This window comes from Tachyglossus aculeatus, chromosome 22 (genome assembly GCF_015852505.1).
Source record: "Tachyglossus aculeatus isolate mTacAcu1 chromosome 22, mTacAcu1.pri, whole genome shotgun sequence".
Lineage (NCBI taxonomy): Eukaryota > Metazoa > Chordata > Mammalia > Monotremata > Tachyglossidae > Tachyglossus > Tachyglossus aculeatus.
Genome location: NC_052087.1, coordinates 57,474,345 through 57,487,030, shown reverse-complemented (window position 1 = coordinate 57,487,030; position 12,686 = coordinate 57,474,345). Strand labels below are relative to the sequence as shown.

At 48.6% G+C, this 12,686-nt stretch overlaps 1 protein-coding gene and 1 non-coding gene across 2 annotated transcripts in view; one reads left to right on the top strand and one right to left on the bottom strand.

Moving 5' to 3' along the window:
- Positions 1-393: 393 nt before the first annotated feature.
- The window catches only part of SLC22A18 (solute carrier family 22 member 18), a 68,249-nt gene continuing 55,956 nt past the window's right edge, over positions 394-12,686 (bottom strand). The window contains exons 9-11 of the mRNA XM_038764764.1: positions 9,371-9,472; positions 3,491-3,611; positions 394-662 (exon numbers count right to left, since the gene is read on the bottom strand). Coding sequence (XP_038620692.1) covers positions 475-662; positions 3,491-3,611; positions 9,371-9,472 — 411 coding nt within the window. The 3' untranslated portion in view covers positions 394-474. The remainder of the gene's footprint in view (positions 663-3,490; positions 3,612-9,370; positions 9,473-12,686) is intronic.
- On the top strand, positions 5,028-5,123 carry TRNAI-UAU. The gene is made up of 2 exons: positions 5,028-5,067; positions 5,088-5,123. It is a non-coding gene; the product is annotated as a tRNA-Ile (tRNA).

Sequence of the window (12,686 nt, the reverse complement as noted above, 5' to 3'; positions counted from 1 at the left end):
GTCACACCGCAGACACGTGTGTGGGAAGGCCTCCAGGAGGAGGTGAGCTCTCAGTAGGGCCTTGAAGGGAGGAAGAGAGCTAGCTTGGCGGATTTGCGGAGGGAGGGAATTCCAGGGAATTCCAGGCCCGGGGGAGGACGTGGGCCGGGGGTCGACGGCGGGACAGGGGACAACGAGGCATGGGGAGGAGATTAGCGCTTAGTACAGTGCTCTGCACACAGTAAGCGCTCAATAAATACGATTGATGATTAGCGGCGGAGGAGTGGAGGGTGCGGGCTGGGCTGGAGAAGGACAGAAGGGAGGTGAGGGAGGAGGGGGCCAGGGGATGGACAGCCTGGAAGCCCAGGGTGAGGAGTTTCTGCCTGATGCGCAGGTTGATTGGACATTTTTGAGGATTTTTGAGATTTTTATTTAAAGGGGAGCCCCGTCCCCCAGCCCCGCGTCGGTCCAGACAGTTCCCGCCGTGGTCAGGGGTCACTGCAGCTTCTCGACCCCGCGGAGGGCAGAGCCATCCCAGAGAAAGAGGGTCAGGCCCAGGTTGATGACGAACTGCAGGTAGCCCAGGGACGAGACCCCGAAAGTCTGGTAGAGGAAGCCGCCCAACGTGGGGCCCACCGTCCTCATCAGGGGCTGGACACAGGCGCAGAGTCCGAGCATGGCCCCTGCAGTTGGGAAGGGAGGAATACCGTGGCATTTATTAAGCGCTTACTGTGTGCAGAGCACTGTACTAAGCGCTGGGGAGGTTACAAGGTGATCGGGTTGTAGGGAAGGGTCAGCCAGGGCGTCGGATGCTTCATCTTGGGCCCTGACTGGGGGTGGCCAGCACATGTCGTTCCCCAGACCCCCGTGTCCTACTTCAGGGGTTCAGGAGCTGGTGGTTTATTAGCACGCTGGAGAAGCAGCGTGGCTCAGTGGAAATAATAATAATAATAATAATAATAATAATAATAATAATAATAATGGCATTTGTTAAGCGCTTACTATGTGCAAAGCGCCGTTCTAAGCGCTGGGGGGGATACAAGGTGATCCCACCTTTTAGACTGTGAGCCCACTGTTGGGTAGGGACCATATATGTTGCCAACTTGTACTTCCCAAGCGCTTAGTCCAGTGCTCTGCACACAGTAAGCGCTCAATAAATACGTCTGATTGATTGATTGATTGATCAGGTTGTCCCACGTGGGGCTCACAGGCTTCATCCCCGTTTTACAGTTGAGGGAGCTGAGGCTCAGAGAAGTTAAGTGACTCACCAGAGGTCACAGAGCTGGCAAGTGGCGGAGTCGGGATTCGAACCCGTTAGCTCTGACTCCAAAGCCCGGGCTCTTTCCACCGAGGAATTGTCAGGCCCAGAGAAGTGACTGGCCCAAGGTCACACAGCAGATGTGGGCGGAACTGGGATTAGGAAGCATGTTCTCTGATTCCCAGGCCCCTGCTCGGGGGTTGGGAGTTGAACAGTCATAATATCATATTTATTGAGCACTTACTGCGTGCAGAGCACTGTACTAAGTGCTTGGGAAGTCCAAGTTGGCAACGTACAGCTGACAAGTGGCGGAGCTGGGATTTGAACCCATGACCTTTGACTCCAAAGCCTGGGCTCTTTTCCACTGAGCCGTGCTGCTTCCCTAATAATAATAATTGTGGCATGTGTTAAGCTCTTACTACGTGCTAGGCACTGCACTAAGCGCTGGGGTGGATATAAGCAAATAGGATTGGACATAGTCCCTGTCCCCCGTGGGGCTCACAGTTTCAATCCCCATTTTCCAGATGAGGGAACTGAGGCCCAGAGAAGTGAAGTGACTTACCCAAGGTCACCCAGCACAGCGTGGCTCAGTGGAAAGAGCGCGGGCTGGAGAGTCAAAGGTCGTGGGTTCTAATCCCGGCTCTATCACTTGTCTGCTGTGTGACTTTGGGCAAGTCACTTTCATTCAATCGTATTTATTGAGCGCTTACTGTGTGCAGAGCACTGGACTAAGCTCTTGGGAAGTACAAGTCGGCAACATATAGAGACGGTCCCTTCCCAATAACAGGCTCACAGTTCTCTGTGCCTCAGTTACCTCATCTGGAAAAAGGGGATTGAGACTGTGAGCCCCGTGTGGGACAACCTGATTACCTTGTACCCCCAACCCCTCCTCCAGTGCTTCAAATAATAATAATACTAGCATTTATTAAGCGCTTACTACGTGCAAAGCACTGTTCTAAGTGCTGGGGAGGTTGCAAGGTGATCAGGTTGTCCTCGGGAGGCTCACAGTCTTAATCCCCATTTTACAGGTGAGGTAACTGAGGCACAGAGAAGCTAAGTGACTTGCCCAAGGTCACACAGCTGACAATTGGCAGAGCCGGGGTTTGAACCCATGACCTCTGACTCCAAAGCCGCATGAGAAGCAGCGTGGCTCAGTGGAAAAGAGCCCGGGCTTTGGAGTCAGAGGTCAGGGGTTCAAATCCCCGCTCCCACAATTGTCAGCCGTGTGACTTTGGGCAAGTCACTTGACTTCTCTGTGCCTCAGTTACCTCATCTGTAAAATGGGGATGAAGACTGTGAGCCCCCCGTGGGACAACCTGATCACCTTGTAACCTCCCCAGTGCTTAGAATAGTGCTTTGCACATAGTAAGTGCTTAAAAAATGCCATCATCATCATCATCATCAAAGCCCGGGCTCTTTCCACTGAGCCACGCTGCTTGGCACCTAGTAAGCGCTTAACAAACACTCTAATAAAATAATAATAATGTTGGTATGTGTTAAGCTCTTACTATGTGCAAAGCACTGTTCTAAGCGCTGGGGTAGATACAAGGTAATCAGGTTGTCCCCCGTGGGGCTCACAGTCTTCATCCCCATTTTCCAGATGAGGGAACTGAGGCCCAGAGAAGTGAAGTGACTTGCCCAAAGTCACCCAGCTGACAAGTGGCAGAGCCGGGATTCGAACCCATGACCTCTGACTCCAAAGCCCGGGCTCTTTCCATTGAGCCACGCGCTGGGGGGATACGAGGTGATCAGGTTGCCTCACGGGGGGGCTCCCAGTCTTCATCCCCATTTTCCAGATGAGGGAACTGAGGCCCAGAGAAGTGAAGTGACTTGCCCAAAGTCACCCAGCTGACAAGTGGCGGAGCTGGGATTCGAACCCACGACCTCGGACTCCAAAGCCCCTGCTCTTTCCACCGAGCCACGCTGCTTCTTTGACTCTAGGCCGTGAGCCCGTTGTTGGGTAGGGACCGTCGCTCTATGTCGCCGACTTGTACTTCCCAAGCGCTCAGTCCAGCGCTCTGCACACAGTAAGCGCTCAATAAATACGATTGAATGAGTGACTATTAAGTGGCAGGGCTGGCATTCGGACTCCCAGCCCCGGGGTCTCTCCACGGGGCCACGCTGCGTCTCAGTTCGGGTTCAGGGGTCAGGTCAGGGCTGACCAGACTGGCGCCATCGGTGTCGGGCCCAAGGGAGACCCTCCTCCTGCCCCCCCACCGCCGTCTCCCCCATAGCCCGGCCCTCGGTCCTCACCCGTGTCCAGGGGAGACACGGCCTTGGTCAGGATGCTGTCCGTCAGGATGTTCACGGACACCAGCCCAAAGAGAAGAGGAGGCACGAGGAGGCAGAAGTGGACGATGGTGGTCATCAGGGCCTGAGGAAATGAGAGATCGTCAAAATCAATCAATCAATCAATCAATCAATCGTATTTATTGAGCGCTTACTGTGTGCAGAGCACTGGACTAAGCGCTTGGGAAGTCCAAGTTGGCAACATAGAGAGACGGTCCCTCCCCAACAGCGGGCTCACAGTCTAGAAGGGGGAGACAGGCAATCAATCAATCAATCAATCAATCAATCAATCGTATTTATTGAGTGCTTACTGTGTGCAGAGCACTATACCAAGCGCTTGGGAAGTCCAAGTTGGCAACATAGAGAGACGGTCCCTCCCCAACAGCGGGCTCCCAGTCTAGAAGGGGGAGACAGGCAATCAATCAATCAATCAATCGATCAATCGTATTTATTGAGCACTTACTGTGTGCAGAGCACTGGACTAAGCGCTTGGGAAGTCCAAGTTGACAACATCTAGAGACAGTCCCTACCCAACAGTGGGCTCACAGTCTAAAAGGGGGAGACAGAGAACAAAACCAAACATACAAACAAAATAAAATAAATAGAATAGATATGTACAAGTAAAATAAATAAATAATCAATCAATCAATCAATCAATCATATTTATTGAGTGCTTACTATGTGCAGAGCACTGGACTAAGCGCTTGGGAAGTACAAACTGGCAACATATAGAGACTGTCCCTACCCAACAGTGGGCTCACAGTCTAAAAGGGGGAGACAGAGAACAAAACCAAACATACAAACAAAATAAAATAAATTAATTAGATATGTACAAGTAAAATAAATAAATAATCAATCAATCAATCAATCATATTTATTGAGCACTTACTATGTGCAGAGCACTGTACTAAGCGCTTGGGAAGTACAAATTGGCAACATATAGAGACAGTCCCTACCCAACATTGGGCTCACAGTCTAAAAGGGGGAGACAGAGAACAAAACCAAACATACTAACAAAATAAAATAAATAGAATAGATATGTACAAGTAAAATAAATAAATAAATATAAATAAATAAAAAATAAATAAATAAATAGAGTAATAAATACGTACAAACATATATACATATATACAGGCAACAGAACGAAACGTATTAACCAAATAAAATAATCAGAATAAATATGTACAAATAAACTAAATAAGTAAATAGGGGAATAATGTGGAGGAGGAGGAGGAGGTGGCATTTTTCCCTCCTCTCCTGCCACCGTTGACCCCCTTTCCAAACCATAACCTCTCCTCTGGATGTGGGAAAGAGAAATAATAATAATAATGATGATGATTTGTTAAGCGCTTACTATGTGCACAGCACTGTTCTAAGCGCTGGGGGGGATACAAGGTGATCAGGTTGTCCCACGGGGGGCTCGCATTCATTCATTCATTCATCCAATCGTATTTATTGAGCGCTTACTGTGTGCAGAGCACTGTAATGATGAATAATGATGGCTCCAGTGGTGCAATCGGTTAGCGTGCGCGGTACTTATAGGGCAGTACGGGCGTGGGCAATGCCGAGGTTGTGAGTTCGATCCTCACCTGGAGCATGTTTTCTCCCCCTTCTAGACTGTGAGCCCGCTGTTGGGTAGGGACCGTCTCTAGATGTTGCCAACTTGGACTTCCCAAGCGCTTAGTACAGTGCTCTGCACACAGTAAGCGCTCAATAAATACGATTGATTGATTGATTGATTGTGAGCCCGCTGTTGGGTAGGGACCGTCTCTAGATGTTGCTAACTTGGACTTCCCAAGCGCTTAGTACAGTGCTCTGTGCACAGTAAGCGCTCAATAAATACGATTGATTGATTGATTGTGAGCCCGCCGTTGGGTAGGGACCGTCTCTAGATGTTGCTAACTTGGACTTCCCAAGCGCTTAGTACAGTGCTCTGCGCACAGTAAGCACTCAATAAATATGATTGATTGATTGATTGATTGTGAGCGCGCTGTTGGGTAGGGACCGTCTCTAGATGTTGCTAACTTGGACTTCCCAAGCGCTTAGTACAGTGCTCTGCGCACAGTAAGCACTCAATAAATATGATTGATTGATTGATTGATTGTGAGCCCACTGTTGGGTAGGGACCGTCTCTATATGTTGCTAACTTGGACTTCCCAAACGCTTAGTACAGTGCTCTGCACACAGTAAGCGCTCAATAAATGCGATTGATTGATTGATTGATTGATTGATTGTGAGCCCGCTGTTGGGTAGGGACCGTCTCTATACGTTGCTAACTTGGACTTCCCAAGCGCTTAGTACAGTGCTCTGCACACAGTAAGCGCTCAATAAATACAATTGATTGATTGTACTTCCCAAGCGCTTAGTACAGTGCTCTGCACACAGTAAGCGCTCAATAAATACGATTGAATGAATGAATGGCATTTGTTAAGCACTTACTATGTGCAAAGCACTGTTCTAAGCGCTGGGGAGGATACAAGGTGATCAGGTTGTCCCACTGGGGGGCTCACAGTCTTCACCCCCATTTTACAGACGAGGTAACTAAGGTCCAGAGAATAATAATAATAACATTTATTAAGCGCTTACTATGTGCCGAGCACTGTTCTAAGCGCTGGGGAGGATACAAGGTGATCAGGTTGTCCCACTGGGGGGCTCACAGTCTTCACCCCCATTTGACAGACAAGGTAACTGAGGTCCAGAGAAGCTGACTGCCCAAGGTCACACAGCTGACAAGCGGCAGAGCCGGGATTTGAACCCAGGACCTCTGGCTCCCAAGCCCGGGCTCTTTCCACTGAGCCACGCTGCTTCTCCTGCAGAAGAGACATACAGCGACGCGCAGAAGCGGTGTAGCCTAGTGGCTAGAGCCCAGGCCTGGGGCTCAGAAAGACCTGGGTTCTAATCCTGACCCTGCCACTTGTCTGCTGTGTGACCTTGAGCAAGTCCCTTCAGTTCTCTGTGCCTCACTTTACCCGATCTGTAAAATGAGGATTAAGACTGTGAGCCCCATGTGGGACAGGAACTATATCCAACCTGATTACCTTGGCGCTACCCAGCGCTCAGTACAGTGTTCGGAAGCAGCGTGGCTCAGTGGAAAGAGCCCGGGCTTTGGAGTCAGAGGTCATGGGTTCAAATCCCGGCTCTGCCAATTGTCAGCTGTGTGACTTTGGGCAAGTCACTTTAGTTCTCTGGGCCTCAGTTCCCTCATCTGGAAAATGGGGATTAAGACTGCGAGCCCCCCGTGGGACAACCTGATCACCTTGTAACCTCCCCAGCGCTTAGAACAGTGCTTTGCACATAGTAAGTGCTTAGTAAATGCCATTATTATTATAGCGAGGGCTCAGCAAATGCCATTGTAAAAATTAAAGATGTTACAGCAGCCTTGCAGATAAGGATGGGTATTTACCACCTTGATCCACAAAAATAATAATAGCATTTGTCAAGGGCTTATTATGTAATAATCATCATCATCATCATCAATCGTATTTATTGAGCACTTACTGTGTGCAGAGCACTGTACTAAGCGCTTGGGAAGTACAAGTTGGCAACAATGGCATTTATTAAGTGGTTACTATGTGCAAAGCACTGTTCTAAGCGTTGGGGAGGTTACAAAGTGATCAGGTTGTCCCTCTGCAGTCTTAATCCCCATTTTACAGATGAAGTAACAGAGGCACAGAGAATAATGATAATAATAATAATAATAATAATAATAATAATAATAATAATAATAATAATAGCATTTATTAAGCACTTACTATGTGCACAGCATTGTTCTAAACGCTGGGGAGGTTACAAGGTGATCAGGTTGTCCCTTGGGGGGCTTACAGTCTTAATCCCCATTTTACAGATGAGGGAACTGAGGCACAGACTGTGAGCCCACGGTTGGGTAGGGACTGTCTCTATATGTTGCCAACTTGTACTTCCCAAGCGCTTAGTCCAGTGCTCTGCACACAGTAAGCGCTCAATAAATACGATTGATTGATTAAGCGACTTGCCCAAAGTCACCCAGCTGACAGTTGGCAGAGCCAGGATTTGAACCCATTACCACTGACTCCAACAACAACAATGTTGGCATTTGTTAAGCGCATACTATGTGCAAAGCACTGTTCTAAGCGCCAGGGGGATACAAAGTGATCAGGTTGTCCCACGTGGGGTTCACAGTCTTAATCCCCATTTTACAGATGAGGTATCTGAGGCTCAGAGAAGTGAAGTGACTTGCCCAGGGTCACACAGCAGACATGTGGCGGAGTCGGGATTCGAACCCATGACCTCTGACTCCAAAGCCCGGGCTCTTTTCCACTGAGCCACGCTGCTTCTCCATGTGCTGAGCACTGTACTAAATGCCGGGGTAGAGACGTGATAATCAGGTTGGGCACAGTCCTTCCCCCACATGAGGCTCGAGTCTATCGTCAATCGTATTTATTTATTGAGCGCTTACTATGTGCAGAGCACTGTACTAAGCGCTTGGGAAGTACAAATTGGCAACATATAGAGACAGTCCCTACCCAACAGTGGGCTATGTAGGAGGGAGATTTTTAATAGGCGTTTTACAGCTTGGGAAACGAGATCCAAGGAAGTGAAGTGACTTGCCCAGGGTCACAGAGCAGAAGAGCGGCAGAATCGGAATTAGAGCCCGGGTGGATCCGACTTAATACAGTACTTAAGCGCTTAGTACAGTGCTCTGCACACAGTAAGCGCTCAATAAATACGATTGATTGATTGACTCTCAGGCTGGGGCTCTTTCCGTAAAGCACAGGAGGTCAGCCCCGGGGAGCCTGGAGGAGTCATCATCATCATCATCAATCGTATTTATTGAGCGCTTACTGTGTGCAGAGCACTGTACTAAGCGCTTGGGAAGTACAAATTGGCAACGTATAGAGACGGTCCCTACCCAACAGCGGGCTCACAGTCTAAAAGGGGGAGACAGAGAACAAAACCAAACGTACTAACAAAATAAAATGAATAGAATAAATAAATAGAATAGATATGTCCTCCCTTGAATGGGCCTGAGGAGGGTCCGAGGTGCCGGGTTCGGGTCTCACTGTGACCGGCCCACTCCGTGGAGGCCCGACGTGCCGGTTTCGAGTCTTACATGATAACAAGAATGATGGCATTTATTAAGCGCTTACTATGTGCGAAGCACTGTTCTAAGCACTGGAGAGGTGACAAGGTGGTCAGGTTGTCCCACTGGGGGCTCCCAGTCTTAATCTCCATTTTACAGATGAGGTCACCGAGGCACAGAGAAGTGAAGGGACTTGCCCAAAGTCACACAGCCGACAATTGGCAGAGCCGGGATTTGAACCCATGACCTCTTTCCAGTGAGCCACATCCATCTAGCTTTATATCTATTTATTCTTTTGACTTGACACCTGTGAGCTCACTGCTGGGTAGGGACCGTCTCTAGATGTTGCCAACTTGTACTTCCCAAGCGCTTAGTACAGTGTTCTGCACACAGTAAGCACTCAATAAATACAACTGAATGAATGAATGTTTTGTTTTGTTGTCTGTCTCCCCCTTCTAGACTGTGAGCCCGCTATTGGGTAGGGACCTCTATATGGTGCCAACTTGTACTTCCCAAGCGCTCAGTACAGTGCTCTGCACACAGTAAGTGCTCAGTAAATACGATTGAATGAATGAAGGAATAATAATAATAATAATGATGGTATTTGTTAAGCGCTTACTATGTGCAAAGCACTGTTCTAAGCGCTGGGGCCTCCGTGGAGGCCCCGAGACTCTGGGTTTGAGTCTCACCCCGGTTAATCCCGCTCTGGGTAGGCCCCAAGGCGCCCCGTTCGAGTCTTCCCGTGGCCGGTCCCACTCCGTGGAGGTCCCGGGTTCGAGTCTTACCATGGCTAGTCCCACCGCGCAGAGCACCAGGACGCTGAACCGCAGGAGCGCGCTCTCCGAGTAGCGACTGGTCAGTCGGCCAATGACCAGGCCTTGGGTGACCTGGGGGAACGACAATACAACAACAATGTTGGCATTTGTTAGGCGCTTACTATGTGCAAAGCACTGTTCTAAGCGCTGGGGGGGGATACAAAGTGATCAGGTTGTCCCATGTGGGGTTCACAGTCTTAATCCCCATTTTACGGATGAGGGAACTGAGGCTCAGAGAAGTTGAGTGACTTGCCCAAGGTCGCACAGCAGACATGTGGCGGAGTCGGGATTCGAACCCATGACCTCTGACTCCAGAGCCTGGGCTCTTTCCACTGAGCCACGCTGCTTCTCCAGGGGAAGGGAACAGGGAGGGGAGTGGTGGGTCAGAGTCGCCCAGAGGGCTTAAGGGGTCTCCTCCTCCTCATCATCATCAATCGTATTTATTGAGCGCTTACTATGTGCAGAGCACTGTACTAAGCGCTTGGGAAGTACAAATTGGCAACATATAGAGACAGTCCCTACCCAACAGTGGGCTCACAGTCTAAAAGGGGGAGACAGAGAACAAAACCAAAGATATCAACAAAATAAAATAAATAGAATAGATATGTACAAATAAATTAAATAAATGAATAAATAGAGTAAAAAGGGTAAAGAGGGTCCTCCTCCGGGACCCCCAGCAGAGCGGTCCAGCGGCGCTTCTTAAAGTCGGACGGGAAGGAGGCCACTTTCCGGACCGTGGTCTGGGCCTTGTGGCCGAATCCTGACGGGAGAGCTTTAAGGCGAAGGAGAATTCATCCGGGTCAGAGGTCGTGTCTATGCTGGAGGGGGTGGTAATAATAATAATAATAATAATAATAATAATGATAGTATTTGTTAAGCGCTTACTATGTGCCAACCGCTGGAGGAGATACAAGGTCATCACGTTGTCCCACATGGGGCTCACAGTCTTCATCCCCATTTGACAGATGAGGGAACTGAGGCCCAGAGAAGTGAGGTGACTTGCCCAAAGTCACACAGCCGACAAGTGGCGGAGTCGGGATTAGAACCCACGTCCTCTGACTCCCAAGTCCCTGCTCTTTCCACTGCGCCACGCTGCTTCTCTTCAGGGTAATAATAATAATGGTGGGATTTGTTAAGCGCTTACTATGTGCCAACCGCTGGAGGAGATACAAGGTCAGCAGGTTGTCCCACGGGGGGCTCACAGTCTTCATCCCCATTTTACAGAGGAGGGAACTGAGGCACAGAGTAATAATGTTGGCATTTATTAAGCGCTTACTATGTGCAAAAGCACTGTTCTAAGCGCTGGGGAGGTTACAAGGGGATCAGGTTGTCCCACAGAGGGCTCACAGTCTCAATCCCCATTTTCCAGATGAGGTCACTGAAGCCCAGAGAATAATAATAATAATAATAATAATAATAATAATAATAATAATAATAATGGCATTTATTAAGTGCTTTCTATGTGCAAAGCACTGTTCTAAGCGCTGGGGAGGTTACAAGGGGATCAGGTTGTCCCACAGAGGGCTCACAGTCTCAATCCCCGTTTTCCAGATGAGGTCACTGAAGCCCAGAGAATAATAATAATAATAATAATAATAATAATAATAATAATAATAACGGCATTTATTAAGTGCTTTCCATGTGCAAAGCACTGTTCTAAGCGCTGGGGAGGTTACAAGGGGATCAGGTTGTCCCACAGAGGGCTCACAGTCTCAATCCCCATTTTCCAGATGAGGTCATTGAAGCCCAGAGAATAATAATAATAATAATAATAATGATGGCATTTATTAAGTGCTTTCTATGTGCAAAGCACTGCTGTAAGCGCTGGGGAGGTTACAAGGAGATCAGGTTGTCCAACAGGGGGCTCACAGTTTAAATTCCCATTTTACAGATGAGGTCACTGAAGCCCAGAGAATAATAATAATAATAATAATAATGGCATTTATTAAGTGCTTTCTATGTGCAAAGCACGGTTGTAAGCGCTGGGGAGGTTACAAGGGGATCAGGTTGTCCCACAGAGGGCTCACAGTCTCAATCCCCGTTTTCCAGATGAGGTCACTGAAGCCCAGAGAATAATAATAATAATAATAATAATAATAATAATAATAATAATAATAATAATAATGACATTAAGTGCTTTCTATGTGCAAAGCACTGTTCTAAGTGCTGGGGAGGTTACAAGGAGATCAGGTCGTCCTACAGGGGGCTCACAGTTTTAATCCCCATTTTACAGATGAGGTCACTGAGGCCCGGAGAAGTGAAGTGACTTGCCCAAAGTCACCCAGCTGACAAGTGGCGGAGCCGGGATTCGAACCCTTGACCTCTGACTCCAAAGCCCGGGCTCTTTCCACTGAGCCGCCCATTCCTCAGGACCCCAGTTTTCTCCCCTCCCCTCAGTGATGCCCCACCCCTGTGGCACTCAGTCCCTCCACCTGATGAGAAGCAGTGTGGCCTAGTGGCTAGTGTGACTTTGGGCAAGTCACTTAACTTCTCTGGGCCTCAGTTACCTCATCTGTAAAATGGGAATTCATTCATTCATTCAATTGTATTTATTGAGCGCTTACTGTGTGCAGAGCACTGGACTAAGCGCTTGGGAAGTACAAGTTGGCAACATATAGAGACGGTCCCTACCCAACAGCGGGGAATTAAAACTGTGAGCCCCCCGTGGGACCACCTCATCACCTTGTAACCTCCCCAGCGCTTAGAACAGTGCTTGGCACATAGTAAGCGCTTAACAAATGCCATTATTATTATTATTATTATTAGAGCCAGGGCCTGTCAGTCAGAGGTCATGGGTTCAAATCCCGGCTCCACCAATTGCCAGCTGTATGACTTTGGGCCAGTCACTTCACTTCTCCGGGCCTCAGTGACCTCATCTGGAAAATGGGGATGAAGACTGTGAGCCCTCCGTGGGACAACCTGATCACCTTACATCCTCTCCAGTGCTTAGAACAGTGCTTGGCACATAGTAAGCGCTTAACAAATGCCATTATTATTATTATTATTATTATTATTGTTAGAGCCCGGGCCTGTCAGTCAGAGGTCATGGGTTCAAATCCCGGCTCCACCAATTTCCAGCTGTATGACTTTGGGCCAGTCACTTCACTTCTCCGGGCCTCAGTGACCTCATCTGGAAAATGGGGATGAAGACTGTGAGCCCTCCGTGGGACAACCTGATCACCTTACATCCTCTCCAGCGCTTAGAACAGTGCTTGGCACATAGTAAGCGCTTAACAAATGCCATTATTATTATTATTATTATTAGAGCCCGGGCCTGTCAGTCAGA